The sequence below is a fragment of the Chinchilla lanigera genome, unplaced genomic scaffold (assembly GCF_000276665.1).
Source record: "Chinchilla lanigera isolate Chin_1 unplaced genomic scaffold, ChiLan1.0 scaffold00036, whole genome shotgun sequence".
Classification (NCBI taxonomy): domain Eukaryota; kingdom Metazoa; phylum Chordata; class Mammalia; order Rodentia; family Chinchillidae; genus Chinchilla; species Chinchilla lanigera.
Window position 1 is genome coordinate 9135471 of NW_004955437.1, and position 16559 is coordinate 9152029.

The window sequence follows — 16559 nt, forward strand, 5'->3', positions numbered from 1 at the left end:
TTTTTTTCCGGTACCAGGAATCGAACTCACAACCTTGCACTTGCCAGGCAGGCTCTGTGTTGCTGAGCTAAATCCCCAGCCCCACCTCACATACTTTCTTTTGGTCTTTTTGAGAGGGTTTTATATGCAGTTCAGGCTGGCCTCACTTTGTATCTCAGGCTAGCGGCAAACTCACAGTGATCCTCCTGCCGTAGTCCCCAGAGTGCTAGGATTACAGACGTGAGCCACCACGCCCAACTTTTTTAAAGTTTTTTTTTTTTTTTTTTTGTCTCAGTGAGGTCTTTTAAAAATATATGTCATTATGGATTTTATTTATTAGGGTTTTTTTGAGGCAAGGTCTCGCTATATAGTTCAGGTTGGCCTCAAACTTACAGTGATCCTCCTGCCTCAGCCTCCTGAGTGCTGTGATTACAGGTGTACACCGTGATGCCCAGCTTTCATTATAGATTTTATTTATGTATTCTTTTATTGTTGTTGTTTTTGAGTATCGGGAATCGAACTCAGGACCTCACTCTACTCCGACCCGGCAGCGCTGTACCACTGAGCTATATCCCCAGCTCCTCATTATAGATTTTAATTTTAAAAATATTTTGCGTTTCCATCACCCCAACCTTCTCTCTCCACCACTGTCTCTGCTCTTTTTGACACTTTCTAGGTCAGAACAACCCAGTCCTAGATGGGGGCCCGCATCGGTGGCTGCAGTGGACATGGTTGGGCCGTGCTGAGCTGCAGTTTGGAGACCAGACCCTGCATGTGTCCACTGTGCAGATGTGGCTGCTGCTGAATTTCAATCAGACAGAGGTGCTCAGCTCCTTGCCTCGCTAGATCTCTCTCGCCTGTCTCTCTGTTCTCCTAAGCTCTGTTCCTCTTCCCTCCTCTCCTCTCAGTTGCACTGAGGCCTCCTGGGTCCCTCTTCCCCCACCAGGAGGTGTCAGTAGAGACCTTGCTGAAGAGTTCCGACCTCTCCCCAGAGCTGCTGCACCAGGCGCTTGGGCCCCTCACCTCTGAGAGTGGCCTTTTGTCCCTGCAAGAGAGTCAAGACTTGCCACCTGGGGGTAGGTTATTGCCAGTATGGCTGGCCAGCTCTCTGCTGTGGGCCAGGATCCTCAAGGTAGGGGTAGGGTGCAAGGGATGAGAGTCTAGAGGGTCCTCTTGGTCCTTACTCACTGTCCCTCTGGGACCGGGTTCCAGGTGTACTGCGGCTTCGTGAGCCCGGGTGCTGCCGCAGCAGGGAGGGGCTGTGGCTGATACCTCCCCAGACTTACCTGAATGTGGAGAAGGATGAGGGCCGCACACTGGAACAGAAGCGAAATCTCCTGAGCTGTCTTCTTGTCCGTATTCTCAAAGCGCATGGGGCAAAGGGCCTGCACATTGATCATCTGGTTTGTCTGGTAGGCAGAGAGGGGATCATGCTGTCAGTGGAGAGGGGGAGTCCTGCTCGGGGTGGGGGCGGGGTGCAGCCAGAGGGGAAGTCAGATCTTAAGAGACCTCCGTCATCCTTTGCTGTTCCTGAGAAGGCAGTTGCAAGGGAGAGATAAGCCAGGAATGTTTATCAGGTGCATGATCAGGCCCTTTAGTCCTCACAATAATCCTATCAGATAATTAATACTCTTTTATCCCATGTGACAGATAAGAAAAGGGAGTCATGAGAAAGTTCGTAACTCACTACAGAGGCAGTAGATGGCAGACCTGGGCATGGGTCACAGGCAGGCTGCTCTCCTGGTAGCCTGGCTTCTTTTCTCCCCGTCCAGGTGTTGGAGGCCTGGCAGAGAGGTCCCCATCCTCCAGGAAGCCTGGGCCATGCTGTCCCTGGGAGTACAGACGTCCTCTCTTGTGTCCTGCACCTCCTGGGCCAGGGCTATGTGAAGCGACAGGATAACCAGCCCCAGATCCTGGTGTATGCCACCCCTGAGCCCGTGGTACCCTGCCAAGGTCAGGCAGACATCCCCTTCTGTGGCAGCCAGAGCAGTGAGATCTCCAAACCTAGGTAGCCACCCTTCCTGTCCCTTGCTGCAAGGTGGGCAGGATTGGAGGGCTAGAGCCAGGCTGTCTGATAGGAACATTCTTTCTTTCTTTGTCTAGTCCCGTTATCCCTGTCCCTGTATTTCTCCTACTTTGCTAGTCTTCCGTCCACTACCCCAGCCCACCACTGCCCGCTTCCTTCCAATCAGGAGCCTTGCTGACCCCACGTTCTTAGAGGCAACTGGTAGGCAAGGGGCCCAGACACTAAGGCTCCTTTACGGATGTCTCTCATTCTAAGCGGATAGGAAGTACTCATATGTGATATGTATGGAATGCTAACTTTGCACTCTACCAGGTAAAACACAGAAACTTTCAGGAAGGTTATTCTAAGTGGAGTTCACCATAGACTTTCCCTAGTTAGCCAGTGCCCCAGGAGCTTCCAACTGCAGATCCACTCTACCAGAGCTTCTCTGATCTGCTGTTGGCCGAGTACACGAGTGAGTTCTCTAGGGTTATGCAGCCTCAGCATGCATACATATCTCTGGGGTGGAGTAGGGCAGGTCCGGGGCAGCCCCCGGTGTGATAGCTGTCCTGGTCCCTGGGCTGCACTGTGCAGAGAGACTGTCAGCACTGGCCTACCCCATAGGTAGCCCAGCATCCTGCCTCGTGTCCTCTAGACCCCTCAACACCCTGGTCAGCACCCCTGTGGCAGGCTCTGCCCTGCCATTGTTGGGATGGTTGTCCAAAGGCTGCTGAGGAACCCATGAAAGAGGATGTCCAGGTGGGGCTTGGTTAGGAGGTCTCCTGAGCAGGGCAGGGGTCCTGACCACTGTCTTTTTTCCCTCCCCAAGCCCAGTAGCCGTGGCCGCCCTGGCGTCTCTCCAGCTGCCTGCAGGCCGCACCATGAGCCCGCAGGAGGTGGAAGGGCTGATGAAGCAGACGGTGCGGCAGGTGCAGGAGACACTGAACTTAGAGCAGGACGTGGCTCAGCACCTTTTGGCTCATTGCCACTGGGGTGCTGAGCAGCTGCTGCAGAGCTACAGTGATGACCCTGAGCCGCTGCTGCTGGCAGCCGGGCTGCGTGTGCCCCAGTCCCAGGTGGCCTCTGCACCTATAGACCTCTGCCCCGTCTGTGTTGGTCCCCTGGGGCCTGGTGATGACCTGCCTTCCCTCTGCTGCCTACACTCCTGTTGCAAGGTGAGGCCCAGCCTCCTGCCCTGCCTCTTCTCTCTAGTCATTTCCTGGGAACTCCTGGGTCAAACCAAGCACCACCACTTCCTAACCTGGACAATGTTTAGTTGCTTTTATTTTGTTTCCTTGCTAGGGAATGATCACCAAAAATTCATGAATACTAAGCACATGATCTACCACTGGGATACACCCCCAGCCCCCAACACAGCTCCTAAGCCCCTTGAACTAGTTTTGTCATCTGTAAGTGGTGTCACCTGTCTTATCTCTCTTGGGTGGGTGACAGGACCCAGTGGTGGCCATGGGTCCTCCACTGCACTTTATAATCATGGCAGCTTCTGAAGGTCCTGATGCGCAGCCTGTGCCCTAAACCAATGAAATCACTATTACTGGAGGTAAAACCTAGGGGTCGGGAGTTTTAAAACCTTAGTGATTCCTGTTGTCAACTGAGGTTGAGAACAGAATGAGGAATGGATGGCAAAGACTGATCGCAGTGAGTCACTGCTATAGCTCAGAACAGCATCTCCTCTTTATCCTGTGCTCCCGTATAATGCACAAGCAGAAGGATCTGGTATAGCCCAGAAAATAGCAGCCAGCTGGGGGTAGCAGGAAGGTCCTGCTTCAGGAGAGAGGCACGGAGTGTCGGGAGAGGGTACACTGTGGGCACAGGGTTCCCAGCCTGCTGTCCACCTGCAGCCCTGCAGAACGCAGCGTACCTGGGCAGTACCAGCAGGAGCCTCTTCCATCCTCCCATTCTAGCTGCTGTCCCAGCAGCGCCTCCCTGTGGTGGGTGGCGGGAGCGGTGGCATCTGCATAGCGTGTCCTTGCTCTCCCCTTTGTTTTGCTCTGCCTCTAGCTCTTCATCTAAGGCTTAGGCTGCCTTTTTCCTGGGCTCTTATTTCCTTTACACTTGCATTTTTCTCACTCAACTAATACTTTTGTGGACCTGCTGTGTGACCAGGCCAGCTGCTGTGAGAGTGGAAGAATCGGGCAGGAAATGGTGTGCGAGCTGCTGGCATGGCTGCAGCTCCCAGGGGCCAGGCACCACTGCTCTGTGCCAAGTTGTGTTACTTTGGAACAGTGTCACAGCATCGGTGTTTGTTTTCCCCATTGTACAGAGGACAGGTGGAGATACTAAGAGGTCAAGTAATTTGTCCAAAGTCAGGGTTTGGGTTTTAGCAGTTACAGCCAGGGCCCACCCTGCACACAGCGGTGACAAAGAAGGGAAGGGGACATGCAAGGATGACCCGCAGGAGGTGACAGACCAGTGTGGAAGTGCGGACAGGGAGTGGTCGGGGTGACTGTAGGAGAGAGGGACAGGGAACAGCTGAGCCTGTGGCTGAAGTGTAGCATGTGGCAGGACAGGAAACTCAGGAGGTGATGACTGGTGGGAGTGGGATGCTGGTCAGAGATAGGAATCCATGGTGGGATTAAAAGGGGAAGATTACTGTGGGGAGCAGACTTGGGGGAAGAGAGGTGTATCAGGGAGGCTGGCCAGGAATTGTCGAGGAGAGGCAGGAGGTGGTATCTGGACCAGCAGCAGGGATAACAAGAGAGGGACAGTTAGGGATGCGTGGGGAGTGGAGGTGCTGATGCTAGCGCTTCAGGTGTGAGGCCTCCTGCGTTTCTGCCCAGAGCATCTGGGTGGACAGAATGTGTCATTCTTACTAAGGTGAGAGTTGTGGCTCGAGTGGGGGTGGAGGCAGGTTCTTGAGGAGAACCCAACCCATTGTGGTCATGTGAAGTTTGGGCACTGGGACAGGTTGGTGGCCAGTGGGTTTTGAGTTTGGGTTGAAGTACAGAGGCCCCGCTGGAATCACCCAGGAAGAAAGGGCAGTCCAGGTGCTCAGCCACTCTGTGGTGACTTGCAGATGGGAAGCCAGCCATGTGACTGAGAAATTCTCAGCAGGGGGATCCTGCAAAGTGGTCACAGCTGATTGGCACAAAGGGCAGCCCCAGAGATGTCAGAGGAGGGAAGCAGGAGGAGGCCGCCAGCATGAGTCTTGCTACAGGCAAGGCGGCAGAGGCAGGAAACAGCACTGTGTCCCCTAAGTTTCGTTACAGTGCTGGTGATTGAACCCAGGGCCTTGCATGTGCTAGGCAAGTACTCTACCGTTGAGCTACACTTACAGTAACCTTAGCAAAAAAATGCAAGAATTTTGCAATTGATGCCCCAATTTGTCTGGGCATGTTTCAGTGTGGAATGGGTTTGGTTTGGTCCTTTTCTTGGAGTAAAAATGGTCTGGTTAGACATGTCACACTTACCCTGTATCCTTGATGCCACCCACACCGACGCCTTCAGGCTTCAGCCCTGTCATTTTAGAGATCTTGTGGTAGAGACAGGCATGTGGGCGGCAAGGGCTACTGGTGGAGTGTTCCGGGGGTTCACCTTACTGAGCATTCAAGAGACGGGGAGGCCTTTGATTGGGTGCTCTTACCATGGGCCGGAAGTGGGCATAACGGCAGGATTTACTGTGGAGTGGGGATGGGGGAGCCAGAGAAGAGTTTGAGAGATGTGACAGGGGGGATGGAGGTGCCGTTAGTCTGGGCTCAGGACACTGTGGGCAAGTCTGTGTGGGGCGGAGGCTGTTTGTTTTAGCCTGAGGATAGTGTGGGGTGGCTGAGCTTGGGGGAGAACAGAATGGTGCTACAGCTGGGAGGCCAGCACCCAGTGGGGGCAGCCACCTCTTCCTGGGGCTTTCTCACTGGCCTTGCTGCTTTTTCCATGTCTTTTCTAGAATGTTGGTCCTTCTCCTTTCTTCTGTTCTCCTACTCATTCCCTATGTGTCCCCTGGTAGTGATAACTAGGCTAACGCCTGAGCCACAGCCTCCGAGACAACTGTGATCTGAGCCAATCCAGAAAAACCCTTGGCAGCCAGAGGAACTGGGGTCAGTTAAGAGGTGCATCCAGGAGCAGGTGGCCCTGGGCTTCCACGTGGCCAGGGATTGGCGGCCACCTCTCTAAGCAGCCCCACTTTTCATCTTCCCAGTCTTGCTGGAATGAGTATCTGACCACCCGGATCGAGCAGAATCTTGTGCTGAACTGCACCTGCCCCATCACCGACTGCCCGGCACAGCCCACTGGAGCCTTCATCCGTGCTATTGTCTCCTCACCAGAGGTCATCTCCAAGGTATCCCCTCACATCTGAGGGAGGCTCCAAGGGGCCTGGAGATGCGACAGCCCGAGAGCTATGCCCTCACTTTGTGTCCCCTGTGGCCCTGCAGTACGAGAAAGCCCTCCTGCGCAGCTATGTGGAGAGCTGCTCCAACCTGACCTGGTGCACAAACCCCCAAGGCTGCGACCGCATCCTGTGCCGTCAGGGCCTGAGCTGCGGCACTGCCTGTTCCAAGTGCGGCTGGGCCTCCTGCTTCAACTGTAGTTTCCCTGAGGTGCTGCCCAAACCCCGGGCAAGGCTTCTCCTTCCCTACCCAGCCCTTCCCTGCCCCCCACCACAAAACTGATGTGTCCTTCCTACCCCTTCGCCTCCCTGCTGGGCTGTCCTCCCACCCATGGTCCTGCAGATAGGCCTGTCTTCTCCCGTCTCCCCATGCATGCCTGCAGGACCACCTGTTAGGGCTCAGCCATGTCCTCACTACCCTCTTCCGCACTAGGCACACTATCCCGCCAGCTGTGGTCACATGTCCCAGTGGGTGGATGACGGCGGCTACTACGATGGCATGAGTGTGGAGGCCCAGAGCAAGCACCTGGCCAAGCTCATCTCCAAACGCTGCCCCAGCTGCCAGGCTCCCATCGAGAAGAATGAGGGGTGCCTGCAGTAAGGAGGGGGCAGTGTGGGTCCTGGAGGACTCAGGGGCAAGAGGGAGGTGGGGAGGCTGGCGGTGAGCAGTGAGGCTGACGGTAAAGCACAGCGCACCCCCACAGGGACTTCCTGGATGTTATTTTTTCCTGCACTGGGAAATGAACCTGAACCTTTGTACTGAGCTACACCCTTACCCTTTGAAATTTTTTAAATTTTGAGACAGGGTCTTGCTAAGTCACTAAGTTGGCTGGCTAGGCTTGGATTTGTGATCCTCATGCTTTAACCCTCCCTAAAATGCTGAGATTATACTAAGTATGTGCCACCATTCCTGGCTGGAAATTAATTAACATTCCTTTCCCTGCTTTTAAGTCTACCCTGTGTGGAGAAATTAAAAAAGAAGGCTCATTCAGCAGGACCTGGGGAGATGGAGACTAGAGGGCTGGGGAGAGGCCGTGGCCTGGGCAGCGTCAGAGGTGTGTCCAGGCCCAGCCTTGGCTCAACCCTGCCCAGAGACAGGCGCCCTCTGACTAGCTAGCTTTCTCCACAGCATGACCTGTGCCAAGTGTAACCATGGCTTCTGCTGGCGGTGCCTCAAGTCCTGGAAGCCCAATCACAAAGACTACTACAACTGCTCTGCCATGGTAAGGCTGGGCAGCGGGAGCAGTCAGGTGACAGTGGCTGGGGGAGAGGCTCAGCTAAGGGAGGACAAGCCAGGCGGGCCTGCAGCTGCTGGGATGTGGTACTGAGGCCTGTTCCCAGGGCCTCCATTTTCAGAGCAGGGCTTCCCATCCCAGGGCCCATAGGGAAGGAGGGCCTCAGCAGGTACCAGGGCAGGCTAGAGCCAGGATTCACTGCCCAGCTCCCCCAAAGGATTAGTGGGAGGAGTGGGAGAGACTCCTGGGTACAGGGTGTGGGGTCCCATGCACAGTGGGGTTCCAGTGATGAACTGTATCTTGCATGAACAAGTGGCCAGCAGCCCTGTCCCCGTCTCACCAGGTAAGCAGGGCAGCTCGCCAGGAGAAGCGCTTTCAGGACTACAACGCGAGGTGCACCTTCCACCACCAGGCGCGGGTGAGCGGGGAGGAGGGGGAGGAGGGGGGGCAGGAGGTCCAGGCTAGGGGGCAAGTTGAATCACACAGGTGCCAACCATTTTCCTCCCACAGGAGTTTGCTGTGAACTTGCGGAACCGGGTCTCGGCCATCCATGAGGTGCCTCCACCCAAGTCCTTCACCTTCCTCAGTGATGCGTGCCAGGGCCTGGAGCAGGCGCGGAAGGTGGCTGTGGTAGGGACTGGGAGGGCTTGGTGGGGTCAGCTGCCCCGCTGGGACATGTCTGGTGGTAGGACAGCCAGGAAGGCACCGCCTAAGTGCCCGACTCCCTAGGTGCTGGCCTATGCCTGCGTGTACAGCTTCTACAGCCAGGACACCGAGTACATGGACGTGGTGGAGCAGCAGACTGAGAGCCTGGAGCTGCACACCAATGCCCTGCAGATCCTCCTCGGTGAGCTGGCTCCCTTGCCAGGTCCCACGGCCATCAGGGTGGGAAGTCCTGGCCTGCACACTGTCACTGGCACACACCTGTGTGAATGATGTGTAGAGCTGGGGTGACTCTTGGGAGCTGCTCCATCGGTGTTTGTGGAAGGAAGGATGGGGAGTGGGGACAAGGGAGCGGGCCCTGTGCCTCACTCTGCAGAGGAGACGCTCCTGCGCTGCGGTGACCTGGCCTGCGCCCTGCGCCTCCTGCGGGCAGACTGCCTGAGCACAGGCTTGGAGCTGCTGCGGCGCATCCAGGAGCGGCTGCTGGCCATCCTGCAACATTCCACCCAGGTACCTGCCGCCAGGCCCTCAGCAACCTCCCCGGCGAGTCCAGAGGGAAGGTGGGAGAGCAGTGGGTGTCTAGATGTCAGGGGGCAGAGCCCTGTGTTCCTCCCAGGCTGGGTGCCTGTCAAACTACGCTTCCCCAGCTGTGGATGCAAATCCCAGGCAGGGGGTCAAGGGGTGAGGGTCACTGCAGTGAGACCCGCCAAGGTTCCTTCCACTCCGTACCTAGTCTTACGCCTGCCCTGAACCCTATCCTTAGGCTGCCTCCTGGCTGGTCAGTAACCCGGGCATAGCACAAGCTCCTGGAGTACAGTGTGGGTGCCCTTGGGTGCCCTACCCTTTCGCACCCTCAGTGAGCGAAAGGCACAAAGGCAGTAGTCTGAGGGCCATGGTGACAGGAGGGGCTCCTGGCAGGACTGGCCCTTAGGCTCAAGCTGCTGTTCTCTGCTCTGCTGCTCCTGCCAGGACTTCCGAGTTGGTCTCCAGAGTCCCTTGGTAGTGGCCGAGGAGGCAAAGGGACCCAACCTGCCTGGCCATCAGTGAGTACAGGCCAAGCCCTGGGGGATGGCAACAGGGGATATGGCGTCCCTGGGCTCATGCGGGTGGTCGTCCCTAGGCCCCAGCGCTCCTCAGCACAGCAGGGAGAGGACGAGGACGATGAGGAGGACTATGTGCCTGAGTGGCACCAGGACGAGTTTGAGGAAGAACTGGACAATGACAGCTTCTCCTACGATGAGGAGTCTGAGAACCTGGACCGGGAGACTTTCTTCTTTGGTGACGAGGAGGATGAGGATGAGACCTCCGACTGAGGGCAGACACAGGGAACGCCTGGAGCTCCACAGCACAGGACTGTGGGCTGGGTCCTCTTAGCTACCGGGCTCCCCGCACCACAGCTCCTTTGTTTATGGAATAAACTGCTTTTTTCACATACTTCTGTGGAGCAGCTGGACAGCTCCCCAGCCACTCCCACAGCCACACCCTCCTGCTTTCTTGTTTCCGTTTTTTTTTTTTTTCTTTTTTACCAGACCCTTCACACTGAGCTATATCCCCAAGCCTTTTTAAAAATTTTGAGACAGGGTCTCGCTAAGTCACTGAGTTGCCCAGGCTTGGGCTCAAGTTTATGATCCTCCTGCATGAGTCTCCCAGAGTGCTGACAGGACAGGTATATGCCACCACCCCGACACACCTCTCTGTCCCTAGAGAAGGCCCAATGGAGCTGACACAGGGAAGGTTTGAATATGGCTAGGGTTGGTGCGGGCCTGGCTGAGTTTCAGAGGAGACCAGCCTTCCTGCAAATCCTGAAGTGTTTTGCAGCTGCCCTTAGACTTTTGGAGGGTCTCCCTACACCTTAAAGTGAAGTGGGAAGCTGGATGTGGTGGGTCATACCTGTAATCAGCTATTTGGGAGGCTGAGGCGGGAGGATTGGGAGTTTGAGGCCAGTCCAGGCAATTTAGCAGGAACCATTCTCAGAAAAAGTACGGTGGGAAAAGGAGATTACTGAGGACCTGCCCCACCCATCCTGGTACAGACACGAATTTTAAATGAACCATTTAATTCACTTCTGAGGCTGAGAGGCAGGGGTGCGAAGGATTTGAGGCAGCAGTTTTTCAGGCTCCTGATCACTAGCTGCAGCCCCCCTGCTTGGAGTCAGCAGCCTCGAAGTATCGGTCCAGCAGCGCCTCCAGCTGCCCCTCCTCATAGTCCCACACCTGGAACCGGGAGCCATCCGCGGCTCCCCGGATCATGGCAGAAAGCACTGCAGAGGGCAGACAGTGACAGCGATGTGAGGCTGCCTCACTCCCACCCTTGCTCCCACCGTGGGCCCTGGGGACCACGGAAGGCAGTGTGCTCACCTCGGCCAGACAGTGGGCGGAAGAGGCACAGCACTGGCTTGTTGAGGGCCACCGCCCGGCCCAGCTCATAGCCAACCCCCAGGGAAGGCTGTGTCACTTCGGCCACCACCGCTGGGGAGAAAGGAAGCTGAGATGTAGTACCGGGACCTGGGACAGGCAGGGAAAGGGGACCAAGGGTGGCCCTGGTGACACCATAGGATGCCCAGGGCTTGTCCAAGGACCTACGGCCCCCAGGGTGCTTCAGGAGGAGCAAGTGTCACTCACTGTCTGCCTGCTGCAGCCAGGCCAAGTCCCGATCATGGATGAACTTGTCAGCCCCAGGCAGCTCCTCCCCTGCGATGGAAGAACAGCTGGTCAGGGAGCTCCCCACTGGGAACCCAAGACGTGCTGTGCCCCTGTCGCCCCAGGAGAGTCCATGGGGGTGAGCGTGGGGCAGCCACAGGTGGTGTGATCAGGGAAGCTGGGTGGGTCAACCCCCAGGACGAGGTAGGGGATGCTGTAGGCAGGGACAAACGCGCCTGCCCCAGACCCAGGCACGGGCAGGGTTAGGAACCGGTGTGTCAGTCCTTAATGAGTGATTAGAATGCTGGGGGCGGGGCTGAGATGGGTACTTGGTATGAAGTTCAGGCCGGCCTCCAACTTACGCCCGTCCTCAGCCTCCAGAGCGCCGGGACTCCAAGCTACAGAATGAATCTTAACGGAGCTCCCCAGAGGACCAGGAGGTACACCGAGAAAATAATGATACCTCAGCTGCAGGGGCCTCACTATACAAGCCCTTTCTAACCTCCTAGTCATTTTGTCTTATTAAAGGTGCCCAAGCCTAGTGACGTCTGCCTGGAATCCTAGCACTCTGCAGAAGTTTGGGGCCAGCCTGGGCAATTCAGCAACTTAGCGAGACCCCATCTCAAAATAAAAAATGAAACTGAAAATGGTTGGGGAGGTGGCTCGGTGAGAGGACGCTGGGTTCAGGCTCCAGTACAGTAAAACAAAAAATCTGGACGCCCTGCAGAGTGCACCGGGTACCTCGGCCTTGGGCAGGCGCAGTGAGGCGGCGGCCCGCCCGTCCCGGACCCCCCAGTTCGAGTCCCCCATCACCGTTCTCGGCCAGCCCGGCCGCCGCCACATGCTCGGTGAGCACCGTCCCGAAGCGCCGCAGCCGTGACACGATGCGCGCATACAGTGCCTGGTCCTGGCGGCCTCCGCGGATGCTGCCGCAGAAATACAGAGCCCGGCCCTGCGCGTCGCGTTGCTCCGATTCCCCGCGCGGCCCAGCAGCGGCCATGGCTGCCCGCACCGCGCGCTGGGCCCGCCCACCACGTGACCCGAGGGCGGGCCCTGCCGGACCACGCAGCCCGGCGTGGAAGTGCTGCTCTCGGATCCGGCGCTGTGGGAGGCTGGGGCGGGACGATCGCCAGTTCGAACTTATCCTGGGCAAGTTGGAGACTTGGCGGTACCTTGTTTCAAAATAAAGGGCTGGGATGTAACTCACTGTGAATGCCCTGGGTTCAGTCCCCACTAGGAAAACAAGACGCCGGACGTGGTGGCGCACGCCTGCAAATCCCAGCACTCGCGGGGAGGCTGATGCAGAACTATTACTGCAAGTTCGGGACCAGCCTGGGCTACAAAGTGAGCTCAAGGCCAGCCTGAACTGCATAGCGAGAACCTGTCTCAAAAAGACAAAAAATAAAATAAAATAAAATAAAAATAAACCAAAACCACACACACACACAAAACAAAAAACAAAAAACAAGACACTTCCCAACTCCAACTACCTGAGACCAAACCTGCGAATCTTCCTGGACCCCAAAGCCAGGGTCCACTGCTGTGGGTTCTCCCGAATATTTGCACAACCTGACGCCTGCCACCTCCCCTGCCACCGCATGTGCCCAGCCGGCACCCTTCCCCCTGCAACCTCTAGTCCGCATCCCACTCAGGCATGGTCAGACACAAGTGTGGGGTCACACACAAGGCAGATGTGTGTGTGTGTGTATATGTGTGTATACACTAAGGATCAAACCGTGGGCTTTGCACACGCTAAGCAAGCACTGTACCACTGAACTACATCCCCAGCCCCAATTTGTTGTTAAGACAAAGTCTTGCTAAATTGCCCAAGCTGGGCTCGAACTTGCACTCCTCCAGCCTCAGCTCCCTAGCTGGGATTACTGGCGTGCACCACCGCGACCAGCCCACGTAATATTTGTAAAGCGCTAAATACAAAAGGGAGACGAGTTTGAGATTGCTGTTGCCCTGCTCAGCCTGTGGAGAAACCTGAACACACACTTGTGCGCTGGCGCCCCCTACCGGCGCCCTCCGCACCGCACGCACCAGTCCCCCTGTTCACCTCTTCCCAAAGCTGGCCTGGGGAGGCCCACATAGGCACACGTGAGCACGCATGCGCACACGGACCATCTGTAGAATTTGCAGGAGACGCCAACTGACCTACTCCCCTGGTTTGACCTTGGTACCATACGGGTGAGTTCCTGGCATTTGTACAGAGGGCCTGTAAAGCAGCAAAGCCCCTCTGTGTGACACTAGAATGGCAGATCTACAGCACAAAATATTTGTCAAAGCCCGAGGAATGCGCAAGCCCACCTCGAGTCCCGGTGTAAGCAGCGGCTTGGGCTGACAATGGTGTGGCTCCATCCGTGGTGACAAGTGTGTGGCTCCGGTGGGGATGGTGTTGTGGAAGAGGCTGGGGAGTAGGGGACAGAGTCCGGGGAGGGGGGGCTCTCTGTAGCTTCTGCTCAGTATTGCCGGGAGTCTAAATCTGCTCCAAGAAAGAAAGCGCTACACAAATACAAGTCATCGTTCAGACAAAGCGTTTCTATTATGGAAAATACCAAGCTAGGTACTAGTGCGGTTGCAGAAATGGAAAGCGGACCCAGTGTAGTCGGGGCTGCAGCCCTGAGTGGGAACTCTCCGCAGCCCCGAAGGAAACTCTGGCGACAATGGGAATGATCTAGAAGTGGGTGGTAATGATGGTCATACAAATCCATAATTTATAAAAATTATTCAGTTGTGTCTCACAATTGTTAGATTTTATTGCTACACAAATTACACCTTAATCAACTTTTTTTTTCAAACTAATGGTTCATCTTTAACACTAGCAGGAGACCAAAATAGACGATGTCGGTGGATACAGTTTAAACATAACCAAGAAAGAATTGAACTATATGCATTGAGGAAAGGGATTTTTCTCACACGGCCTTTTCCTAGTTTGCAGTTTTTGATGAGTAGAAACTAATACCTTTTTTCCCAGTTCAATTTAGGATGAATATAATTTTATGATCACCAATGTGGGTGCTAAGGTGAAACATGAATTTGAAATGGATGATACCGCATTTACTGTTCAGTGGCGGCGTGGTTGCCCGGCTGTCCCTCTGGCCAGCGTCAGAACGGAACGAGAGCATCTCGCTGATGACCGGAGGGGACTCAGTGGCCGTGATGACCACGCTGACCAAGCGGAGGGCAGGCCCACTACACCACAAGGATGGGGGCTGGCGCTCCCCCCCTCTCCCACTTCATGGAGAAAATTAGTACTCATTCAAAAGATCCGGTAGTAAGCCAAACAGGTTTTTTAAAAAAGTCAGAATGGGGGCTGGGGATTTAGCTCAGCGGCAAAAGCGCCTGCCTGGCAAGCGCAAGGTCGTGAGTTCGGTTCCCGGTACCGGAGAAAAACCAAAAAGAAAAAAAGTCAGAATGAAGAATAAACCACTTTCTGTTCACACAGAGGAGGGATGCTCCTTCAGCCCCAAGTAAAGTGAATTCTGTGCTGAGTCCCTGCTCCTTCAGAGGGGGCCTGAAGGTCAGTTATTGCTAGCAAAGCCGGAGTGGCCCTTCTCCACCTCAAAGATGTGTCACGCCAACAGCTACTGGCTTGGCTCAAAGCTCTGAGGATGGAGATGTGGTGGGGGTAGGCTGGCCCCACCTGACCACTCTCCACTGGCTTTGGTCCTGGTGCCCTCACAGCCAGTTTGGGTCATCTTGCTGCCCCTTAGGGGCGCTGAGGTGCCGCACACCTGTGGGTTGAGCAGAGGCTGTTAGCTGGGCTCTGCTGGGAGGGACAGCCACCGGGCTTGCCAACCAAAACCCTACGGAGCAGGCGAAGAGCAGCTTTGGTAATAAGTGTCACCTGGTGGGAGAGGGGGACAAGCAAGCCAGTGCCAGGTCAGTCAGCTGGGCCGACATCTCTGAAATGGAGACAGTGACGTGGGCGGAGACATGGAAATGAGCCGCTCTAAGACCACAGTTGCTGCCACCACCCCTGTATCTACTGGGGCAGACACGGGGCAGTGGGAATGCAGAACCAGAGGGCCGGCGCGGGATGGCTCTCATCAGACAGGAAGACACCCAGATGCGCCCCTGATCCCTGGCCCACATGTCCTGTGCCCGGTGGGGAACTTTGGAGCACAGGAAGATTCCTGAGAAGGGCTGGCACGCGGAGACAGGCAAATGGACACTGTTCCGCAGACGGCTCAAGGATTCCGAGACGGCTCAAGGATTCCACCTCCTGACTCTGAGACACGGGTGAGAACGGGCTTGATTGCACTTTTCGTTCTTAGGAAACCGGGATTACCCTGCAGAGGTCCTCCAGGTTTGCAGAGAACACTGCACGTCAGTGGTTAGGTACAGGCAGCGTTGCAGGCCACCTCCGACCCTGAGGGAAGGAAAGTCCGGGAGCTGCCCCTGCACTGGTATCCCTGGGCCAAGTGGGCCAGGTCTGGCTCAAGTACTGGGCAGCAGGCAGAGGAGATCGGGCAACTGCCAGATGCCTAGGAAGGCTGTGCCTCCAGGAGAGCCGGACGCACCTTCCGACAGGGGAACTTCTTGGCACACGAGCAGACTGCAAAGGCTGGAGCCCAGGCCTCAGGCTCTGCTGTGCCTGACTCTCCTTGCTCCTACTTTAGGACCAGGCTGCCCGAGCGGAGCAAAGGTGGGGAGCCAGGCCTGGAGCGCCCCTGGGTGCAACTCCATAGCATCAAACTTGAGATAACAAAAGGATCTAAGAGAGTGGGGAAGGAAAGAGATTGCTGACCTATCAGACGTTGGCTTTGAAACAGTCTTGTTACACTGGGGAAACTGGAGGCCGAGCACACGCAGAGAGCCCAGCCAGGCTGTCTGTCTGTCCGTCTGGCTCTCCCGGGAGGCTCAGAGCTCTTTATCTATAAGTGGGGTGGTGCCGTTTGTGGCTGATCTTCTTCCTACAAGACAGGCAAGTGTTAGGATTCTTTAGGGAGTTCCGGAGGCACTGGGTACAGGAGATATGGCCACACTCTGTAGAGACAGTGAGACGTCCGTTCTGCACAATCTCTGAGTATCCATCCATGCAGATGGGACAGCTGACAATGTCGGAGGGCCTCAGTCCTGTAGCACCCTCGTCCCCGGCACTTCGGGGAGCATGTGTGGTGACATACGCATCCCTGTCCCTGGACAGCTCCGCGTGGTGCCCGTGCTGGTTCCTCATCATTTTCCTTGGCTGCCTTCTCTCTTCAACAACCATGACAGAGTCATCGTGAGTCAGGTCGATGACCACAGGCTCTAATGATTCCCACGTAAGGTCCACAGTTTCATCTCCAGCTATTTCCTCAAGTTCTACGGGTTCTGGATCCATGGTAACCTCGGGGGTGGAGCCTGCTTCCTGAGTTTGCTTCTGGGCTTGTCTAGAACTTACTGTTCCACCACAACTTTGTACTCATTGTGCTCTCTGGCTCCAACCTACAGAAAAGGAAGCGACCTATACCAAGGTTTGCGGCAAAGTCCCACGTTCTCAGCCTCTCATGCCTACTGGTTACTCGTCTTCCAGCTTACAAAGAATTCGGAGCCAGGCAGTTCTCCAGGATCTTCAAGTCCTGGCTACCATCACCAACCTGCTAGAACAAGGAAACACCTTCGTGAGCTGCTGAGGAGACCCGCTCCGGCAAGACTCCGCGGTCTCAAAGCCCTCAATAAACTTTTTTCTGGTACTGGGAATCAAA

General features: G+C 55.8%; 3 protein-coding genes across 4 annotated transcripts in view; 1 reads left to right on the forward strand and 2 right to left on the reverse strand.

Moving 5' to 3' along the window:
* Cul9 (cullin 9) overlaps nt 1–9711 on the forward strand; it is a 35185-nt gene extending 25474 nt beyond the window's left edge. Inside the window, exons 27-41 of the mRNA XM_013516908.1 lie at nt 656–801; nt 926–1055; nt 1192–1391; nt 1752–1987; nt 2814–3159; nt 6141–6281; nt 6376–6540; nt 6763–6926; nt 7459–7552; nt 7908–7982; nt 8075–8185; nt 8294–8411; nt 8604–8737; nt 9197–9270; nt 9348–9711. Of these exons, the coding sequence (XP_013372362.1) occupies nt 656–801; nt 926–1055; nt 1192–1391; nt 1752–1987; nt 2814–3159; nt 6141–6281; nt 6376–6540; nt 6763–6926; nt 7459–7552; nt 7908–7982; nt 8075–8185; nt 8294–8411; nt 8604–8737; nt 9197–9270; nt 9348–9540 (2327 nt within the window). The 3' untranslated portion in view covers nt 9541–9711. The remainder of the gene's footprint in view (nt 1–655; nt 802–925; nt 1056–1191; nt 1392–1751; nt 1988–2813; nt 3160–6140; nt 6282–6375; nt 6541–6762; nt 6927–7458; nt 7553–7907; nt 7983–8074; nt 8186–8293; nt 8412–8603; nt 8738–9196; nt 9271–9347) is intronic.
* A 555-nt stretch (nt 9712–10266) lies between these two features.
* On the reverse strand, nt 10267–11918 carry Dnph1 (2'-deoxynucleoside 5'-phosphate N-hydrolase 1). 2 transcript variants are annotated; one of them, XM_013516909.1, is made up of 4 exons: nt 11680–11918; nt 10849–10917; nt 10585–10731; nt 10267–10487 (listed from the first exon to the last, which is right to left on the reverse strand). In XM_013516909.1, exons 1-4 carry the CDS (start codon nt 11864–11866, stop codon nt 10354–10356), a joined length of 537 nt encoding a protein of 178 aa, XP_013372363.1. In that variant the 5' UTR covers nt 11867–11918; the 3' UTR covers nt 10267–10353. The 2 variants fall into 2 exon arrangements, with proteins under 2 accessions (XP_013372363.1, XP_005389812.1); XM_005389755.2 differs by having other exon boundaries at nt 10585–10695; nt 11680–11917.
* Nucleotides 11919–15742: 3824 nt separating this feature from the next.
* The window catches only part of LOC102019957 (E3 ubiquitin-protein ligase RNF4-like), a 12541-nt gene continuing 11724 nt past the window's right edge, over nt 15743–16559 (reverse strand). Inside the window, exons 3-4 of the mRNA XM_005390135.1 lie at nt 16393–16454; nt 15743–16268 (exon numbers count right to left, since the gene is read on the reverse strand). Coding sequence (XP_005390192.1) covers nt 15743–16268; nt 16393–16454 — 588 coding nt within the window. The remainder of the gene's footprint in view (nt 16269–16392; nt 16455–16559) is intronic.